The sequence below is a fragment of the Scyliorhinus torazame genome, chromosome 7 (genome assembly GCF_047496885.1).
Source record: "Scyliorhinus torazame isolate Kashiwa2021f chromosome 7, sScyTor2.1, whole genome shotgun sequence".
In the NCBI taxonomy this organism is placed as follows: Eukaryota; Metazoa; Chordata; class Chondrichthyes; order Carcharhiniformes; family Scyliorhinidae; genus Scyliorhinus; species Scyliorhinus torazame.
The window spans coordinates 126,346,411-126,368,536 of NC_092713.1; the positions used below are offsets into that span (position 1 = coordinate 126,346,411).

The 22,126-nt window shown below is 52.7% G+C and overlaps 1 protein-coding gene across 3 annotated transcripts in view; it reads right to left on the reverse strand.

The window, feature by feature from the left end:
• The window catches only part of crb1 (crumbs cell polarity complex component 1), a 258,755-nt gene that overhangs the window by 53,176 nt on the left and 183,453 nt on the right, over positions 1 to 22,126 (reverse strand). For all 3 annotated transcript variants that reach the window (XM_072511473.1, XM_072511472.1, XM_072511474.1), the window contains exon 9: positions 15,154 to 16,060. In XM_072511473.1, the coding sequence (XP_072367574.1) occupies positions 15,154 to 16,060 (907 nt within the window). The remainder of the gene's footprint in view (positions 1 to 15,153; positions 16,061 to 22,126) is intronic.

Genomic DNA, 22,126 nt, shown 5'->3' on the forward strand with positions numbered 1-22,126 from the left:
CGCAACCCGTGTTGATCAACCATTCGGTCCATCTCTCGTTGGAAGACCGAGACCCCGTTTGTGACGCCAAATGGAACCCTTAGGAAATGGTATAATCGCCCGTCTGCCTCGAAGGCTGTGTACTTGCGGTCACTTGGGCGGATGGGGAGCTGATGGTAGGCGGACTTGAGGTCCACGGTGGAGAAGACTTTATATTGGGCAATCCGATTGACCATGTCGGATATGCGGGGGAGAGGGTACGCGTCTAGTTGTGTGTACCTGTTGATGGTCTGGCTATAGTCTATGACCATCCTTTGCTTCTCCCCTGTCTTCACTACTACCACCTGTGCTCTCCAGGGACTATTGCTGGCCTGGATTATGCCTTCCTTTAGTAGCCGCTGGACTTCGGACCGAATGAAGGTCCGGTCCTGGGCGCTGTACCGTCTGCTCCTAGTGGCGACGGGTTTGCAATCCGGGGTGAGGTTCGCAAACAAGGACGGGGGTTGCACCTTGAGGGTTGTGAGGCCGCAGATAGTGAGTGGGGGTATTGGGCCGCCGAATTTGAAGGTAAGGCTCTGTAGATTGCACTGGAAGTCTAATCCCAGTAATGTGGGGGCGCAGAGTTGGGGAAGGACGTGGAGCCTGTAGTTTTTGAACTCCCTCCCCTGCACCGTTAGGGTAACTATGCAGAAACCTTTGATCTGTACGGAGTGGGATCCTGCAGCTAGGGAAATCTTTTGTGCGCTGGGATAGGTGGTCAAGGAACAGCGTCTTACCATGTCGGGGTGGATAAAGCTCTCCGTGCTCCCGGAGTCGACTAGGCATGGTGTCTCGTGCCCGTTTATCAGCACCGTTGTCGTCGTCCTCCCAAATCCGCCAAAGACTTCTAGAAAAAGAGTCGCTAGGACTCTCAGAGGCACGGGCCCTAGCAGCCTCCCTAGACGTGGCCGCGCGTAATACCCGCGCCTACGGCCCCGACCGCGCGGCAGCCCATTGGGCTCCGTACGTACCCGTCGCGACAAACCCACCCCGCCCCCCCCCCCGGACACCCCACAGGCTTGCGCGGTCCAAACACCAAGTCGCACCGGGGGCGCCCGCTGCTATTTCTGCGGCCAGGCGAAACACCCCCGGCAGCGCTGCCCGGCCCGCGCAGCAATCTGCAAGAGCTGCGGGAAAAAGGGCCATTTCGCGGTTGTGTGCCGGTCCCCCGAGGTCGCCGCTGTCCCGGGAGAACAGGGAGCCCTGCACGCCGCTTACGCTCCCCAACCCCCTCGGCGCCCCATGTATGACCCGCCGGCGCTACCACTTTGGGTCCCGACCACCGCTCTCCCCGGAGAAGAGGGAGTTCTGCGCGGCTCTAACGCCCCCCAAACCCCCCCCCCCCCCCCCCCCCCCGCGCCCCACGTATGACCCGCCGGCGCTACCAATTTGGGTCCCGACCACCGCTGTCCCCAGAGATGAGGGAGCCCCGCGCGTTCCTAACGCTCCCCAACCCCCCCAGCGCCCCATGTGCGACCCGCAGCGCCGCCATTTTGGGTCCCGGCCACCATGAGGGGAGGAGTTCATACCTGCCACAAAAGCATCGCGCATTAACATGTCCGTGTGTTCATTTGCGTTCACCGACGGGCAGCTGCAGGCTCGTCCCAAAATTAGTAGCGCGGCGTAGAATTCATCTATCGATTCTCCGGGACTTTGCCGTCTCGTTGCGAGTTGATTGCGAGCGTAGATCTGGTTTACTGGGCGGACATAGAGACTTTTCAGTGCTGCGAACGCCGTCTGGAAATCCTCTGCGTCTTCGATGAAAGAGAAAATCTCCGTGCTTAACCTCGAGTGCAGGACCTGTAGTTTTTGGTCTTCTGTGACCCGGCCGGTGGCCGTTCTGAGGTAGGCCTCGAAACAAGTCTGCCAATGCTTGAAAGCTGCTGCCGCGTTCACTGCGTGGGGGCTGATCCTCAGGCATTCCGGGATGATCCTGAGCTCCATAGTCCTTTTTAGGCACGCTTAATAAATTGTAGCGCACAAAGACTCCGAGAGACGAATTGTGTGAAGTCGATGAGGCTTTATTAAGCGTGACTGTTTCCCCCGCAGTTCAGTAGTAGACTACCTGCGGGTTAGGGCTCCAGGTACTTATACTCCGCCTTCAGGGCGGAGCTAGAGGTCAACGTCCAACCAGGACCCGGGATCTGTCAGTCAATGACATCATGGCTTCACAGTCCCACATGACCCCTAATGCATACTACCACAATGCTACCACAAGGAATGGTTGAAACAAACAACGTAGATGCATTGAAAGGGAAAGCTAGATGCGTTCATGAGGGAGAAGGGAATAGAGTGTTTTGTGAGGGCCACGAAGAATCCAGCACGAGTTTCAAGCATACAAAGAAATAACATTTATTTTCAATAACATATATATACACAACAACAGTAAAAAGCAACCTCGCTTGCTGCTTACTCCTTCCTGCTGGTTCCAAACTGGCCAGCTTTATTTATACAGGATTGTGGGATTGTCATTAGTCCCCAGCCAATGGTAAGCAGGCAGGTTATAACATGCCTCCCCCCCCAAAGTCCAAGGAATCCACCGAAGACCCTGGCGAAGGAGGGCGTCGGACTCGTTTTGCCGCAGGCCGGACACCATTTGCATGAGGCGCTGGATCGGGCGGCGTGTAACGAGACGGAGACCGGCGCTTCCATGATGAACGGCGTAACGGTTGTACATCCACGGCCCGTGGGCCTGCCTTGGTCTGCTTTCAAAGCCAGCGATTTAGCCCAGTTTGCTAAACCAGCCCCGAGTGACACCTCTGATGAAAGGTTTTGATGGAGTGGAGACAGAGGAGGGATTTTGTGCCATGTTCACCACCAACACAAATGGTGATGCAGGCTCAAGAACTGTTGAGAACTGGAAGACTCACCAAGATCTAATTTACAGATTTTCCGTGTTCCCCCTTCCCCCACCCCCTAACCTCCACCAGTGGTGTAAAGAGGTTCACACCCAGGAAAGTTGGGAACCTTCTTTCCATACGGGCAGCACGGCAGCATTGTGGATAGCACAATTGCTTCACAGCTCCAGGGTCCCAGGTTCGATTCCGGCTTGGGTCACTGTCTGTGTGGAGTCTGCACATCCTCCCCGTGTGTGCATGGGTTTTCTCCGGGTGCTCCGGTTTTCTCCCACAGTCCAAAGATGTGCAGGTTAGGTGGAATGGCCATGATAAATTGCCCTTAGTGTCCAAAATTGCCCTTAGTGTTGGGTGGGGTTACTGGGTTATGGGGATAGGGTGGAGGTGTTGACCTTGGGTAGGGTGCTCTTTCCAAGAGCCGGTGCAGACTTGATGGGCCAAATGGCCTCCTTCTGCACTGTAAATTCTATGATACATTTAAATCTAATTAGCAGGTATTGTCCCCCGACATTAGGAATTCCCCCTTGTCGTCATGACGCATCCTCGGTGAGGTTTACAACTTTATTTTTGAAAACATGAATCAAGCGATGGGTACGCGCCAGGGTGCACAGAAATGTAGTCCCTGGAGGGAGAGGAACATGGCAGGGTAGTACCCTGGCACTGCCCCTTGGCACTATACCCAGCACCCTGGCATTACAAAGGAGCAGTGTTGGGGCCCTTAGGGGGAGCTCCAAGGGAAGGTGGTTTCCCTTTATTCATTGGAGAGGTGTTACCCATATCTGTGGGGAGGGGGTCCCCCCATGTTTTGGAGAGAGGGACCGCCCTTGGGGGAATGGGTTGCCTGTGAACGTTTGGGCATGGGGAAGGGGGGGGGGAGTTCCGTGTGCATGCAGGGGAGTTTCCTGTTGTTATTAATCAGAGCTTTTTCCAGCCCAGCCCTGCCAGCCTGACGGCATAGGCCATACTTCCATTTCTTGTTGCACAGAACGCTGCACAATGTGGCGAGAAAAGCTGGCTGTGCAGCTGGCGAGCTGCACGCCTGTTTCCTCACCTCAGTCAGCACCCTGTGCAAAAAAGAAAACATTCCGCCCAGAGAGAATGTTTCCTCTTATGGAGAGGAATTAACAATATCAGAGAGGCATCAAGAAATCCAGTAAGGAACTCAGAAGAAACACCTTTCCCAAAGAGTGGTGAGAATGTGGAAGATGCTTGTCGCGCACAAAGACTCCGAGAGACGAATAGAGTGAAGTCGATGAGGCTTTATTAAGCGTGACTGTTTCCCCCGCAGTTCAGTAGTAGACTACCTGCGGGGGAGGGCTCCAGGTACTTATACTCCGCCTTCAGGGCGGAGCTAGAGGTCAACGTCCAACCAGGACCCGGGATCTGTCAGCCAATGACATCATGGCTTCACAGTCCCACATGACCCCTAATGCATACTACCACATTCACCCCTTGTTAAAAATGAACCCGGCGGGGTGATGCTTCGCATGGTGGTAAGGGTTTACAAGGCTGGTCCTGGGAGGAAAACTTTCAATATAACAGTATGTACAAGGTTTTTTTTTTTTGTTTCAACTATTTACAGCAATCGTCAGGAAAAGACAAAATGTTCTCATTAAAAGTCCACATTGTGCTGTTAGATCGACGCCACGAGTCGGTCGGGCGGTCTGGTCGTCCGTGTCGATCGCCTCGGCCCCGGTGGTGGTGGTGCTTGTTCTGGTGTTGTCTTCTCCGGGAGCCTTACGGTTTCAGCTTGGGCTTTATTCCTGGTCGGGCCTGGGAGGAGGACTGATCCTCCTGGGAAGGGGGCGGTCGCGGGGTGCGGCGGTGGCAGGAAGGGGGGGGTTGGGTGATTGGTGTCGGGGTGGTGTGTGTGTTGCCGGCGGGCGCCAGATCTCACAGAGAGACCGTGTCCTGTCGGCCGTCGGGGTACTCCATGTAGGCGTACTGTGGGTTCGCGTGAAGGAGGTGAACCCTTTCGACCAACGGGTCCGACTTGTGCGCCCGCACGTGCTTTCGGAGCAAGATGGGTCCTGGGGCCGCCAGCCAGGTCGGCAGCGACGTTCCAGAGGAGGACTTCCTGGGGAAGACAAGGAGGCGCTCATGAGGCGTTTGATTAGTGCTAGTACACAGTAGTGACCGGATGGAGTGGAGGGCGTCCGGAAGGACCTCCTGCCACCGGGAAACTGGGAGGTCCCTGGACCGTAGGGCCAGTAGGACGGTCTTCCAGACCGTGCCATTCTCCCTCTCTACTTGCCCGTTCCCCCGGGGGTTGTAGCTGGTCGTCCTGCTCGAGGCTATCCTGTTGCTGAGCAGGAACTGGCGCAGCTCGTCACTCATGAAAGAGGACCCCCTGTCGCTGTGGACGTATGCGGGGCAACCGAACAGTGTGAATATGGTGTTCAGGGCTTTAATGACTGTGGCCGCGGTCATGTCAGAACAGGGGATGGCGAATGGGAAGCGGGAGTACTCGTCCACCACATTAAGGAAGTATATGTTGCGGTCGGTGGAGGGGAGGGGTCCTTTGAAGTCCAGACTAAGGTGTTCAAAGGGGCGGGAAGCCTTAATCAGGTGCGCACCATCCGGCCTGAAGAAATGCGGTTTGCACTCTGCGCAGATGTGGCAGTTCCTTGTGACTGTACGGACCTCCTCTAAGGAGTATGGGAGGTTGCGGGACTTGATAAAGTGGAAAAACCGAGTGACCCCCGGGTGGCAGAGGTCCTCGTGGAGGGTTTGGAGGCGGTTAATTTGTGCGTTGGCACATGTGCCGCGGGATAGGGCATTGGACGGCTCGTTCAGCTTTCCGGGACGAATCAAGATCTCGTAGTTGAAGGTGGAGAGCTCGATCCTCCACCTTAAGATTTTGTCGTTTTTGATTTTGCCCCGCTGTGCATTATCGAACATGAAGGCTACCGACCGTTGGTTGGTGAGGATGGTGAATCTCCTGCCGGCCAGGTAATGCCTCCAATTTCGCACAGCTTCCACTATGGCTTGGGCTTCCTTTTCCACTGAGGGGTGGCGGATTTCTGAAGCGTGGAGGGTTCGGGAGAAAAAGGCCACGGGTCTGCCCGCTTGGTTAAGGGTGGCCGCTAGAGCTACGTCGGAGGCGTCGCTCTCGACCTGGAAGGGGAGGGACTCGTCGATGGCGCGCATCGTGGCCTTTGCGATATCCGCTTTGATGCGGCTGAAGGCCTGGCAAGCCTCTGTCGACAGAGGGAAGGTCGTGGTCTGTATTAGAGGGCGGGCCTTGTCTGCGTACTGGGGGACCCACTGGGCGTAGTATGAAAAAAACCCCAGGCAGCGTTTCAGGACTTTTGAGCAGTGCGGGAGGGGAAATTCCATGAGGGCGCGCATACGTTCGTGATCGGGGCCTATTATCCCATTGCGCACTACGTAGCCCAGGATGGCTAGCCAGTTGGTGCTAAAAACGCACTTGTCCTCGTTGTACGCGAGGTTCAAGGCTTTAGCGGTCTGGAGGAATTTTTGGAGGTTGGCGTCGTGGTCCTGCTGGTCGTGGCCGCAGATGGTTACATTGTCGAGATACGGGAACGTGGCCCGCAACCCGTGTTGATCAACCATTCGGTCCATCTCTCGTTGGAAGACCGAGACCCCGTTTGTGACGCCAAATGGAACCCTTAGGAAATGGTATAATCGCCCGTCTGCCTCGAAGGCTGTGTACTTGCGGTCACTTGGGCGGATGGGGAGCTGATGGTAGGCGGACTTGAGGTCCACGGTGGAGAAGACTTTATATTGGGCAATCCGATTGACCATGTCGGATATGCGGGGGAGAGGGTACGCGTCTAGTTGTGTGTACCTGTTGATGGTCTGGCTATAGTCTATGACCATCCTTTGCTTCTCCCCTGTCTTCACTACTACCACCTGTGCTCTCCAGGGACTATTGCTGGCCTGGATTATGCCTTCCTTTAGTAGCCGCTGGACTTCGGACCGAATGAAGGTCCGGTCCTGGGCGCTGTACCGTCTGCTCCTAGTGGCGACGGGTTTGCAATCCGGGGTGAGGTTCGCAAACAAGGACGGGGGTTGCACCTTGAGGGTTGTGAGGCCGCAGATAGTGAGTGGGGGTATTGGGCCGCCGAATTTGAAGGTAAGGCTCTGTAGATTGCACTGGAAGTCTAATCCCAGTAATGTGGGGGCGCAGAGTTGGGGAAGGACGTGGAGCCTGTAGTTTTTGAACTCCCTCCCCTGCACCGTTAGGGTAACTATGCAGAAACCTTTGATCTGTACGGAGTGGGATCCTGCAGCTAGGGAAATCTTTTGTGCGCTGGGATAGGTGGTCAAGGAACAGCGTCTTACCATGTCGGGGTGGATAAAGCTCTCCGTGCTCCCGGAGTCGACTAGGCATGGTGTCTCGTGCCCGTTTATCAGCACCGTTGTCGTCGTCCTCCCAAATCCGCCAAAGACTTCTAGAAAAAGAGTCGCTAGGACTCTCAGAGGCACGGGCCCTAGCAGCCTCCCTAGACGTGGCCGCGCGTAATACCCGCGCCTACGGCCCCGACCGCGCGGCAGCCCATTGGGCTCCGTACGTACCCGTCGCGACAAACCCACCCCGCCCCCCCCCCCGGACACCCCACAGGCTTGCGCGGTCCAAACACCAAGTCGCACCGGGGGCGCCCGCTGCTATTTCTGCGGCCAGGCGAAACACCCCCGGCAGCGCTGCCCGGCCCGCGCAGCAATCTGCAAGAGCTGCGGGAAAAAGGGCCATTTCGCGGTTGTGTGCCGGTCCCCCGAGGTCGCCGCTGTCCCGGGAGAACAGGGAGCCCTGCACGCCGCTTACGCTCCCCAACCCCCTCGGCGCCCCATGTATGACCCGCCGGCGCTACCACTTTGGGTCCCGACCACCGCTCTCCCCGGAGAAGAGGGAGTTCTGCGCGGCTCTAACGCCCCCCAAACCCCCCCCCCCCCCCCCCCCCCCGCGCCCCACGTATGACCCGCCGGCGCTACCAATTTGGGTCCCGACCACCGCTGTCCCCAGAGATGAGGGAGCCCCGCGCGTTCCTAACGCTCCCCAACCCCCCCAGCGCCCCATGTGCGACCCGCAGCGCCGCCATTTTGGGTCCCGGCCACCATGAGGGGAGGAGTTCATACCTGCCACAAAAGCATCGCGCATTAACATGTCCGTGTGTTCATTTGCGTTCACCGACGGGCAGCTGCAGGCTCGTCCCAAAATTAGTAGCGCGGCGTAGAATTCATCTATCGATTCTCCGGGACTTTGCCGTCTCGTTGCGAGTTGATTGCGAGCGTAGATCTGGTTTACTGGGCGGACATAGAGACTTTTCAGTGCTGCGAACGCCGTCTGGAAATCCTCTGCGTCTTCGATGAAAGAGAAAATCTCCGTGCTTAACCTCGAGTGCAGGACCTGTAGTTTTTGGTCTTCTGTGACCCGGCCGGTGGCCGTTCTGAGGTAGGCCTCGAAACAAGTCTGCCAATGCTTGAAAGCTGCTGCCGCGTTCACTGCGTGGGGGCTGATCCTCAGGCATTCCGGGATGATCCTGAGCTCCATAGTCCTTTTTAGGCACGCTTAATAAATTGTAGCGCACAAAGACTCCGAGAGACGAATAGAGTGAAGTCGATGAGGCTTTATTAAGCGTGACTGTTTCCCCCGCAGTTCAGTAGTAGACTACCTGCGGGTTAGGGCTCCAGGTACTTATACTCCGCCTTCAGGGCGGAGCTAGAGGTCAACGTCCAACCAGGACCCGGGATCTGTCAGTCAATGACATCATGGCTTCACAGTCCCACATGACCCCTAATGCATACTACCACAATGCTACCACAAGGAATGGTTGAAACAAACAACGTAGATGCATTGAAAGGGAAAGCTAGATGCGTTCATGAGGGAGAAGGGAATAGAGTGTTTTGTGAGGGCCACGAAGAATCCAGCACGAGTTTCAAGCATACAAAGAAATAACATTTATTTTCAATAACATATATATACACAACAACAGTAAAAAGCAACCTCGCTTGCTGCTTACTCCTTCCTGCTGGTTCCAAACTGGCCAGCTTTATTTATACAGGATTGTGGGATTGTCATTAGTCCCCAGCCAATGGTAAGCAGGCAGGTTATAACATGCCTCTCCCCCCAAAGTCCAAGGAATCCACCGAAGACCCTGGCGAAGGAGGGCGTCGGACTCGTTTTGCCGCAGGCCGGACACCATTTGCATGAGGCGCTGGATCGGGCGGCGTGTAACGAGACGGAGACCGGCGCTTCCATGATGAACGGCGTAACGGTTGTACATCCACGGCCCGTGGGCCCGAGGATTCCCCCTCTGATGCATCCTGTGTCTCCATCTCGGAGTCAGAGTCTGCTGCCTCTGTCATCTTGGCGTCTCTATCTCCGTGCGGTTCTGTAACGACCTGCGCAGGCTTTGAGTGAGGCACCAGAGGAAGATTGTAAGGACTACTTTCCATTGTCTCTGGTCTCTGCATCTGTAGAAATGAGCTCCGGGGGCGGGGAATCTTTGGAAAGGATAGTCTTCTGGGCCGAACGTGGTCTACATATTTGCGCTAGAGACGACCCTCGGCTTGCATCTGGTAAGATATAGGGTCCATTTGGCGAAAGATTACGTCAGGGACCCACTGGGCACCACCATCAAAATTGCGAACGAACACTGGGTCACCGGGCGCAAACTGCCGAATCAGCCGATGCCGAGAAAATCCCTGTCCCTGCCGTTCTTGTGTGGGGCGTACTTTTGCGCCAATGTCCAGGAAAACCATACTAAGGCGGGTGCGAAGTCTCCGACCCATTAGGAGTTCTGCGGGAGCTACCCCAGTCACCGCATGGGGGGTGGCCCTATACGAAAACAAAATGCGAGCCAGTCTCGTATCCATTGACCCAGAAGATTGCTTCTTTAGGCCTTGTTTGAATGTCTGCACTGCGCGCTCCGCCAACCCATTTGAAGCCGGGTGGTAAGGGGCAGTGCGGATATGGCGTATGCCGTTCATCTTCATGAACCTCGCAAACTCCTCACTGATGAATGGAATGCCGTTATCCGTGACCAGCACCTCGGGAAGGCCATGTGTACTAAAAGACAAACGCATCTTCTCAATTGTTGCGCAGGACGTTGTGCCTAGCATCTTATGCACCTCCAGCCATTTAGTCTGGATGTCGATTAATAAAAGGAACATGGATCCTTGAAAAGGGCCTGCGAAATCTGCATGCAAGGCCGCCCTGGCCATTCCTAGTGATGTAGGGGCGCGGCCGGCGGAAGCTTCTGATGGTCCTGACAAATGGAGCCGTTTTGGGCCACCTTCTCAATGTCAGCGTCGAGGCCTGGCCACCAGACATAACTCTGGGCCAACATTTTCATTTTGGTCACACCTGGATGCCCATTGTGCAAGTCTCTTAGTTTCAGCTCCTGTCCTTTTTCCGGGACAATCACACGCGTCCCCCACAAGAGGATGCCGTCTTCCACGCTGAATTCTGACAGCTTGGAGGAAAATGCCCGCAACTCGCCTGGGAGCTGTCTATGCTGCCCACCATACAGGACTATGTGTCGAACCTTTGACAGGACTGGCTCCGTCTGGGTCCACTCACGGATCTGTGATGCCGTGACAGGCAAGGTGTCCATAAAATTTAGGGTTGCAACCACCTCACCGGTCGTGGGGGTCGACATGGGGCCAGTCGATAAAGGCAATCGGCTCAGTGCGTCGGCATTCGCTATCTGCGTTCCTGGTTTGTGCTCCAGAGAATACTCGTATGCAGCGAGCAACAAAGCCCAGCACTAGATCCGTGCGGAAGCAATGGGCGGTATTGACTTATCCTCTCTGAAAAGTCCCAGCAGAGGCTTATGATCAGTCACGATAGTGAAGTGGCAGCCATACACGTACTGGTGGAATCGTTTCACTGCAAAGACCACTGCCAGACCCTCCTTCTCGATCTGCGCGTACTTTTTCTCCGCTGCAGTCAATGTGCAGGAGGCGAAAGCTATCAGTCGCTCAGCCCCGTTCTCCATCGTGTGGGACAGGACGGCCCCAATACCATACGGGGATGCATCACATGTGATGAGCAAAGGCTTTCCAGGATAATAGTGGGTTAGTAACCCAGACGACGACAATTGTTGTTTTACCCGCCGGAAAGCGGTTTCTTGCGGCTGACCCCAAACCCAGTTGTGATTTTTCTTTAGCAGAAGATGCAACGGGGCCGGCGTAGTTGCCAGATTGGGGAGGAACTTCCCGTAATAGTTTACAAGGCCGAGAAAAGAACGAAGATGCAAAGTGTCAGTCGCGCGCACCTTCTCTGCGACGGGGTGCAAATCTTCGCGGTCCACCCGATAACCCAGGTAGACTAATTCCTTCACCTGAAAGACGCGCTTTGTGCGATGTAAACGGACTCCAGCCTCCGAAAAGCGTCTAAGGACAGCCTCCAGATTTTCCAAATGTTCCTGCTCCGACGTCCCTGTGATCAAAACGACATCTAAGTAGACAGCGACACGCGGTAAATCTCTCAAAATGCCCTCCATAACGCGTTGAAAAATAGCGCAGGCAGAGGATACTCCAAAGGGCAAACGTGTATATTCATACAGGCCCCGGTGTGTATTAATTGTTACATATGGTCGGGAGGCAGGGTCCTGCTCCAACTGTAGGTAGGCGTGACTCATATCTAATTTTGTGAATGAGAGTCCACCTGCAAGCTTTGCGTAGAGATCTTCTATGCGAGGTATTGGATATCGGTCGAGTCGGGAAGCCGTATTCACTGTATGTTTATAGTCGCCCACAAGCGAACTGTGGCATCTGGGTTCATTACAGGTACAATTGGTGCTGCCCAGTCAGCGAAACGGACGGGCCTGATAATACCCAAAGTTTCCAAACGAGTGAGCTCCCCTTCTACCTTCTCAAGCAAGGCATAAGGCACCGGGCGCGCGCGGAAATAGCGCGGCGTGGCTCCTGGTTCGACTTGGATACGGGCTACGTCCCCTTTTATTTTCCCCAAACCAGGCTGGAATACATCTGGGTATCGTCCTAGCACCTCAGTCAACCCTCTAGAAACTGTTTGGAGGATGTGCTGCCCCTACAAGCGCAAATGGCGCAACAAGTCCCGACCCAACAGGCTGGGCCCATGGCCGCGCACCACGATAAGTGGGAAACGTCCCTCCTGGCGTCCATAAACAACAGGGGCATCGTAGTTCCTGCAATGTCCAATGGTTCCCCCGTGTAGGTGGCCAACCTGGCCTGTGTGTCGGTTAATGTAAGGGTCTGTATACCCTGCTTGATGCGGTCAAATGTCCTCTGGGCAATCACGGAGACCGCTGCGCCAGTGTCCAACTCCATCTCAAGCGGGTGACCATTGACCCGTACTGTCACCTTAATGGGGGCCACACGGGGAGCTGCCATACAATGCAGCTGCAGGCAGTCATCCTCCGTCTCCACGTCCTCAGGAGTAGTCGCCGCAGGTTCATCCACATGGAAGGTACGGCCCCTGGGCTGGTCCCAGTTTCGGTCGGAACGACGGCGCCTCTGGCGCCCCCAGGACCGGCATCCGCAACGGGGTCAGCGCCTACGAGTCTGACACGGACATTGCTCCTCATCCATTGGTTCTGGAGAAGGCTCCCTACGAGGAGGAATGTCCGACGGCCACTGGCGTGAATCTGGACATCGTCTCGCCCAAGGTACCGCAGGAGTGCGGGGGGATGTTTTCGGACGGAAGGGGTTGCGCCCCAAGGCATTCACTTCCATTCCCTGTATCTCCTGCACTCCTCGTTCTGCGATCTCTCGGGACAATACTATTTGAATGGCCTGTTGAAAAGTCAATGTTGGCTGAGCTAACAACTTTCTCTGGGTGGCCGCATTGTTAATACCGCAAACCAAACGGTCGCGTAACATTTCTGACAAGGTCTCACCATAGTCACAGTACTCCGCAATCCTGCGTAGCCTGGATAGAAAGTCGGCAAGGGATTCTCCTGGGGTCCTCTCAGCGGTATTAAACCGGTAACGTTGGACTATCGTGGACAGGGTTGGGTTAAAATGCTGCCCCACTAAATTCACAAGTTCATCAAACGTTTTGGTGTCTGGTGCAGCTGGATACGTAAGGCTCCTAATCACCTCAAACGTATGCGGGCCGCAGGCGGTGAGCAATATGACCACCTGCCGCTCGTTTTCGGTGATATTGTTTGCCCGGAAATAGTAACGTATCCGTTGTGCAGACTGGTCCCAGCTTTCCAGTGCAGCATCAAAAACATCCAAACATCCGTACAGAGGCATGGTGTAATAGAAAACAACTTCAAAACTGTATCCAACAAAAATCCAGGGAGGTGGCTTCAGCAGTGTAGACAGCTATTCACTTTAACCCTCGTCGCCAATTTTGTGAGGGCCACGAAGAATCCAGCACAAGTTTCAAGGATACAAAGAAATAACATTTATTTACAATAACATATATATATACACACAGCAGCAGCCTCGCTTGCTGCTTACTCCTTCCTGCTGGTTCCAAACTGGCCAGCTTTATTTATACAGGGAGTCTGCTAATGATTTCTCCACCCCCCTCATTGGGGAAGCTCATACTCCCACAGGATTGTGGGATTGTCATTAGTCCCCAGCCAATGGTAAGCAGGCAGGTTATAACAGAGTGCTCTTTCAAAGGATCTTTGCAGACCCAAAGGGCTGAATTGCCTCCTCCTGCACTGTAGTAATTCTATGATTCTATGGTTACAAAGATGGGAGGAGGTTAGATGGAGCATAAACACTGGCAGGGACTGTTGGTTCAAATGGCCTGTTTCTGTGCCATAAATCCCATGTAATTCTCTCGCCAGATCCAATTCACCCATCATCCTACAATGGTTCCGGGTCCAATAATAGAATATTTTTTATTCTTATTTATACTAACAAATCTCTCCAGAGGTCCACCGCTCCCTATTCTCTGTAACCTCCTCCAGCCCTATAACTCGATCCCTGTTCCTCCAGCTGTGGCTTCTTGTGCACCTCTTAGCTCCTTGTGGGTAGCATCCCTACACCTCAGCAAGTAGCTCCAGGTTTGAGGCCCACTCCAGGGAAGGTGCATTCATAATGTGGCCAACAGGTTGGGCATCAACCTGCAAAATCCTTCCTCCATACTAATGTCAGGCAGTAAGAGCGGGAAAGATTCCTGGTCACCTATGCTTGATGTGGAGTGGCGCCCCTCAAGCTATAAGCCTCTGGCAACCATCTAGGAGTGTCTTAAAGGAGGGAAGTGTGTTCGAGAAGCTTTTGTAGGGAATTCTGGAGCTTGGAACCAGGCAATTGAAGGCATGTCCAACAATGAAAATAAAATTGGAGGTTCACAAGAGACTAGAATTAGAGGAGCACAAATACCTCAGAGGTTTGTAGGACTCAAGGTTACAGAGATGGGGAGGAGCAAGGCCATGGAGGCTTTGAAAACAGGGATGAGAATTTTAAAATAAAGACATTGCTTAAGGTCAATGAGCATAGGGATGATAGGAAAATTGAACTTGTTGTGAGGTAAGACACAGGTAGCAGACTTCTGAATAACCTCAAATTTATAGATGGTAGGCAAATCAATTGCCAATACTACTTCAATATTATCTTGAGAGTATCCTGAATAAGAAATAGCACTTATATATTTTTTTTAACGAAGTATGCCAAAACAACAGTATAGCTATGGATAAAATAATATCATTATCGCCAGCAGTAGTCCTTGCCTGAAGCAAAGTTGATGGAAGCACTGTGCATGCTTAATGTCACTTGTTTCCCTTCTGCGTTGCAGTGGATCATGTGACATACATCATGTCTGCAATTGCCCCCAAAATACTACATAGGTACAAATGTGTTCATAAACTCAAAACATCTTGCAAGAAAGCCAACAGTCAGATTGAGTAGAATGTCTTGGTGAATCCTTACATCGATGCAAACGGACAAGAAACTAGATAGTTCTGAACAAAACTGGGATAGTGGTTTTGTCACTGGACTAGTAATCCAGAGATCCAGGGTAATGATTTGGGGACGGGCGATTCAAATCCCCACGCGGAAAATGGTGAAATTTGAATTCAATAAAAGAATCTGGAATTAGAAGGCGAATAATAACTATGAAACCATTTTTGATTGTCATAAAAACCGATCTGGTTCACTGATGTCCTTTAGGGAAGAAAATCTGATGTCCTTACCTGGTCTGGCCTACATGTGACTCCAGATCCACAGAAATGTGGTTGACTCTTTAGTCCACATCCCATGAACGAAAAAAAAAAATGTTTACTTTTATACTAGTTCACAGACATGTGCTGCAAAGTAAAGAAAAGGTTAGCTTCAACATTGTTAATTTTTACAATTAATTTCTACTTACTCACAAAATCTTCCAGTGAAGTTATTAGGACAACTACATGAATAACTGTTAATGGCATCAGTGCACGTAGCTCCATTTCTACACTTGTGTTTTTTACAGTTGTCTATGTTCACTTCGCAATTAGTGCCCTTGAAGCCAGATGCACATGTACATTTGTACGCTGCCACTTTGTCAGTGCAGTTGCCGTGAATACAAGGACTTGACTGACACTCATCGATGTTGTCCTCACAGTTGAGGCCTGTCCAGCCTGAAGGACAGCTGCATTGATAGTAACTAACCATGTCCTCACAGTTCCCATTGTTTTTGCAAGGATTGGATACGCAGATATTCTTCATCGGGCATCCCAATAGTACAGGATTGGAAGATACTTTGATAAATTGATCTCGTTGAGGCTTGATAATGTACATATTATCATTTGCAAAGTATGGTAAGGAGATGCCACCAAGTTTCATTGTGTTCAGGCATCCTGTGAGGCTGCCTCCTTTTCTAGGACCTCCAGTCCCGAGATAAATGTTTGTTCCTTCTAACAGGAAGTTCAAGTTTCCACTGACAACTGTACTTGTCACCATCTCTACTTTCTTGTCTATCACCATCTGCCACTTGGAATACTGAAGCCAGGGATCAATCATGTAAAAGGTAACTTCATGCCAGAGACCATCGCTAATTGCTCTTGAGCTGAGTATACTCAGGTTGCCCAGGCTGTTCCCACTTTGTATCATAAATATTAAATGACACTGCTGGATAGCAACTGTGATGAAGTCTTGCTCCTTTTCAGCATGGAGTACAACAGCATTGGAGTCCCTCGTTCGAAGACTGAATGTAACGTTTGTGAGCTCTTGCTTGATCTTGCCATTGCCTCTGAACGACAGGTCACTTTTCTGTCCTTTGAAAGTTGCATTAGCATGACCTGCATTTAAAACAAGAGGAAGCAAAGTCAGAAGGCCAGTACTGAATATCTCAGCTGTGGTTCAAATTCCACATGAATCCCTGTGCATTATTGGCCAATCAGCCAATAATAAAGCAATTTCAGAAATTGAAGACTTTCATTGTTTTGGTTTGAATAATTAGCAAGTAGAGTAATTAGTACTTCTGATTTTCACACTCAAATTCATTTTCTAAATCCCAGAATCGGAGGAGGCACTTTTGTCATTCCAACAAACTGAAATAATAACAACTGGTAAAAACTGAACCAGACTCATTAGTATTGTGCATATGTTGAAATGTGTGAGTACAGGAGCAGCCAATGCTGAGAAAAGTCATTTAGACCAGCAGAGTAGACTTCACTAACTGCGGAAAGTACTAGACCAAGGAAAGTCAAGAAAAGTCAGCCACTTTTTGGGCCAATTCTCATCACAATTCCTATTCCCATGCAAGTTCAAGTAACATTTGGCCCAAGTCCAATTTAGAAATTTACGAAGGATCCTACCTTCAGAGGTCCTCATCTTGCCTGCTCAAGAGAGCAACGTCTCAGCTGATGATTCACACTGGCAATTTTATTTGCCTGTCCTGTCTGATTTCCTTTTGCCAGCAGACAGATTGATGTAAATTTCCCTTGAGTTGCAGTTTAGTGAAATACAGATATATTTTTGTTTAATTAGGTTTGTAAAAAATTTCCTTCCTGAAAATGTTAACTGCAAATGACTGTGATGGTTGGAATTGTTTGAACACAAAATTGGAAAATCTCCTGTAGCATTGCACATGGGGAATGAAGATCAAGCAGGTTCCTCAGGTACACTGGGATTAGAGGCCTGCAGATAATTGAACCTCGGCATGCAAGTGTAATTCAGTCTTTGTATTAAAGTCTTTCCATTTATATTTGCATTATGAATTCCTATGGTCACATTATGATAAGCTTGTCACGTTGTAATTATATTCTCCTGGCAGTGCGATGCCAAGATTATACAGAATCGCAGCTTGACGGGTTAAAAAAGAACTTTACCTTATAATAATATAATAATATTTATTGTCACAAATAGACTTACATTAGCACTGCAATGAAGTTACTGTAAAAAGCCCCTAGTCGCCACACTCCAGCTCTTGTTCGGGTACACAGAGGGAGAATTCAGAATGTCTAAATTACCTAACAGCACGTCTTTCAGGACTTGTGGGAAGAAACCATAGTACCCGGAGGAAACCCACGCAGACACGGGCAAACAAGCCAGGAATCGAAACTGGGACCCTGGCGCTGTGAAGCAACAGTGCTAACCACTGTGCTACTCTGGATGGTGGCAATTTATAACAGAAAAATTGACGGGAAGTGCACGCAGATGCAAGAATTTCAATACGTAAATACTTGTGAACATTTTGTGAATATTCAGTTGGTCAAGTCGAATTAATCAAATGGCAAGCAGAATCAAGGAAAAAGTGTTCAAGGGCACAAAAAGGATGTAAGAGGGAACTGGATTCATAGTTCGAAGATGAACTGTCATTAAATGTACTAACTATTGCTGGTGCAACAAATCAATATTGAGTCACTCATTATTGGGCAGTCAGCCGGTAAAGATGAAGGTGGACACTGGGGCAGCCAACACGGTGCCAGAGTCTGTTTATCAAGACATATTGCTCTGTAACCCTGATGCACGATAAATTACAATTAAAGACGAGGTAGTAACATAATTGAAGGCTTTAATAGACTAGAACTGTTCCCCAGCAGCTTCGGTACAGAATGAGGGCTGCTGGGCCACACCGGTTCTTATACCCCGCTTGTCAGGGCGGAGCTACATACCAAACAGCCAATGGTAAACTCCTTGGTTTAACCAATGGTCTTCAGCCTCTCGGGTACTGCAATACCTGATAATACCACATTCACCCCCTGTAAAAAAAGAGTCCGGCGGGGGTGGTGGCCAGTGGTTACAATTGCATCTAACATGGTATGATCAGATATGGAGATACCGTGATACCTCCTTACAGAGTTATCGAGAATATTTACAAGCTTGGAAGATATATACATTCAGTGTTCATTTACAGTTACAGTTACACTGAAGCAATCAGTCGGTCGGGTGGCCTGGTCGTCCTCCTGGATCGTCTGAGCTTCGGTGGTGATTCTGGTGGGGGTCCGGGCATCTGTAACTCCGGGAGAGTGGCTTCGGCCTCCATGGCAGCTTCGTCACCCCTAGACGGCGCTGGTGGGGTAAACGGTTGACACTAGAGGGGGGTGCCTGTAGGGGGCGTCGGTGGGTGGGAGGGCCTAGGCAGGAGCGGCGGGAGGACTGGCCCTCTTTGAGGTGCTGTGGAGGGGGGGGGGGGGGGGGGGAAATGGTTTGGGTGCGCGTGGGGTTCCGGCGGGCGGCAGGTCCCGAAGGGAGACTGTATCTTGCCGGCCGTCAGGGAACGCCACATAGGCGTACTGGGGGTTAGCGTGCAGCAGGTGGACCCTCTTGACCAACGGGTCCAACTTGTGCGCCCGCACGTGCTTCCGGAGCAGGATGGGTCCGGGTGTTGCTAGCCAGCTTGGGAGCGAGGTCCCGGAGGAGGACTTCCTGGGGAAGACAAGGAGACATTCATGAGGTGTCTGGTTGGTAGTTGGTACAGAGCAGTGAACGGATGGCGCGGAGGGCCTTCGCGCTATCCGGGAGGACTTCTTGCCAGCGGGAGACTGGGAGATTCCTGGATCCCGTTCCGTTCTCCCTCTCTACCTGCCCATTTCCCCGGGGATTGTAACTGGTCGTCCTGCTTGAGGCAATGCCCCTGTTGAGCAGGAATTGGCGCAGTTCGTCGCTCATAAAGGAGGACCCCCTATCACTGTGTATGTACGTGGGGAAACCAAACAGTGTAAAGATACCCTGGAGGGCCTTGATGACGGTGGTTGCGGTCATGTCGGGGCAGGGGATGGCAAAGGGGAACCGGGAGTACTCGTCAATCACGTTCAGGAAGTACGTGTTGCGGTCAGTGGAGGGGAGAGGGCCTTTGAAGTCCATGCTGAGGCATTCAAAGGGACGGGAAGCCTTTATCAGGTGCGCTCTCTCTTGCCGGTAGAAGTGTGGTTTGCACTCCGCGCAGATTTGGCAGTCCCTGGTGGCTGTCCTGACCTCCTCGATGGAGTGGGGCAGGTTGTGGGTCTTAATGAAGTGGAAAAAACGAGTGACCCCCGGGTCGCAGAGGTCCTCGTGGAGGGCTCGGAGGCAGTCCACTTGTGCGGTGGCACATGTGCCGCGGGACAGGGCATCAGGAGACTCGTTTAGCTTCCTGGGACAATACAAGATCTCGTAGTTGCAGGTGGAGAGTTCTATCCTGCACCGCAAGATCTTGTCGTTTTTTATCTTGCCCCGCTGTGCATTATTGAACATGAACGCCACCGACTGTTGGTCAGTGAGGAGAGTGAATCTCCTGCCGGCCAGGTAATGCCTCCAATGTCGCACAGCTTCTACTATGGCTTGTGCCTCTTTTTCGACTGAGGAATGGCAAATTTCGGAAGCATGGAGGGTATGGGAGAAGAAGGCCACGGGACTGCCCGCTTGGTTGAGGGTGGCGGCCAGAGCTACGTCGGACACATCACTCTCGACCTGAAAGGGGAGGGACTCATCAATGGCGTGCATCGTGGCGTTTGCAATGTCTACTTTGATGCGGCTGAAGGCCTGGCGGGCCTCCGTCGACAGGGGGAAGGTTGTGGACTGGATTAGGGGTTGGGCTTTGGCTGCGTAGTTGGGGACCCATTGGGCGTAATAGCTGAAAAACCCGAGGCAGCGATTCAGGGCCTTGGGGCAGTGAGGGAGGGGGAACTCCATAAGGGGGTGCATGCGTTCCGGGTCGGGGCCTATAACTCCATTTCGCACTACGTAGCCTAGAATGGCTAGACGGTCGGTGCTAAAGACGCATTTATCCTTATTATACGTTAAGTTAAGGATTTTCGCGGTCTGAAGAAATCTTTCAGAGGTTGGTGTCGTGGTCCTGCTGGTCATGGCCGCAGATGGTGACGTTATCAAGATACGGGAACATTGCGCGTAAGCCGTACCGGTCAACCATTCGGTTGGCAGACCGAGACCCTGTTAGTGACACCAAATGGAACCCTTAAAAAATGATAGAGCCGCCCATCTGCTTCGAAGGCAGTGTAGTTGCGGTCACTAGTATGGAGGGGTAGCTGATGGTAGGCAGACTTGAGATCCACCGTGGAGAAGACCTTATATTGCGCAATCCTGTTTACCAGGTCAGATATGCAGGGGAGAGGGTACGCATCCAGCTGTATAAACCTGTTGATGGTCTGACTGTAGTTAATGACCATCCTATGTTTCTTCCCAGTCTTTACCACCACTACTTGAGCTCTCCAGGGACTGTTGCTAGCTTCAATGACCCCTTCCCTCAGTAGCCTTTGGACCTCTGACCTGATGGAGGTCCAGTCCTGGGCACTGTGCCGTCTGCTCCTGGTGGCGACGGGTTTGCAATCCGGGGTGAGGTTCGCAAACAGGCAAGACAGGTCGACCTTAAGGGTCGCGAGGCCGCAGACAGTAAGGGGAGGTATAGGGCCGCCAAATTTGAAGGTCAGGCTTTGCAAGTTACATTGGAAGTCCAACCCCAGGAGTGTAGCCGCACAGAGGTGCGGCAGGCCATAAAGGCGGAACTTGTTGAATTTCCTGCCTTGGACAGTGAGGTTTGCTAGGCAGAACCCCTTTATCTCCACCGAGTGTGACCCGGAGGCCAGGGAGATTTTTTGGTTTACAGGGTGGGTAACAAGTGAACAGCGCCTTACCTTGTCGGGGTGTATAAAGCTTTCCGTGCTCCCAGTGTCGATCAGGCAGGACGTCTCATGGCCGTTGATGAAGACCGTCGTCGTAGCTGTTGCGAGTGTCCGAGGTCGATTTTGGTCCAGAGTCACCGACGCCAGATGAAGTAGTTGCGGGTTTTGATCGGGCAGCGTGCAGTCGGCCGTGCTGGGGGCCTGGGGCCCCATCCAAGATGGCGTCTCCCATGGGTCGCACATGGTGGTCGGGGATGGACAAAATGGCGGCGCCCATCCGTCCAGCGTGGTGTCCGAGGGGCAAGATGGCCGCGCCCGTGGGTCGCACGTGGCCCTAGGATAGGGGGGTGGCGGTGAGTGCTGGCCGCCTGGGGCCCGAAGGGAAGGTTGCCGCGGCAGTCCGGAGTCGCTGGAGACCGCGGCCACGGCTCGTGCCTGGCAGACTCCCACAAAATGGCCCTTCTTGCCGCACCCTTTGCAGGTGGAGGTGTGGGCCGGGCAGCGCTGGCGGGGGTGCTTCGCCTGACCGCAGAAGAAACAGCAGAGCCTGCCGGAGTTAGCGGGCCATCTTACAGCGCAGGCCTGCGGGGACACGGGGAAGGTCTGTGGGGCTGCCGCTGTGGGATGCCACGCATCCCAGGGGGCCGCCGCGCGGTCGGGCGCATAGGATTGCGCGTTTCTGGAGGCAACGTCCATGGACCTGGCCAGGGCCCGTGCCTCTCTAAGTCCCAGGGTGTCTGTTTCCAAGAGCCTTTGGCGGATCTCTGAGGAGCTCATACCTGCTACGAAGGCATCCCGGATTAGGAGTTCCGTGTGCTCACTCCCCGAAACTTGCGGGCAGCCACAGTTTCTGCCCAGCACCAGTAGCGCACGGTAGAACTCCTCCAATGATTCCCCAGGGCTTTGCCGTCTAGTTGCAAGCAGGTGACGTGCATAGACCTGATTTACAGGGCGGATATAATGTCCTTTTAACAGTTCGATCGCAGCATCGAAGTCCTCCGCCTCCTCGATGAGGGTGTAGATCCCAGGGCTTACCCTTGAGTGCAGGCGATGCAGTTTCTGTTCTCTTGAGGGGGTGCCGCCGGCCGTCTCGAGGTAGCCTTTAAAGCACGCCAGCCAGTGCTTAAATATCGCCGCCGAGTTCTCCGCGTGGGGGCTGAGTTGTAGACACTCTGCCTTGATTCGGAGATCCATCCTTTCAGCTTAAGTGTAGTCTATTAAATTGATGCATGATCAATTACAATTAAAGACGAGGTCGTAACATAACTGAAGGCTTTAATCGACTAGAACTGTTCCCCAGCA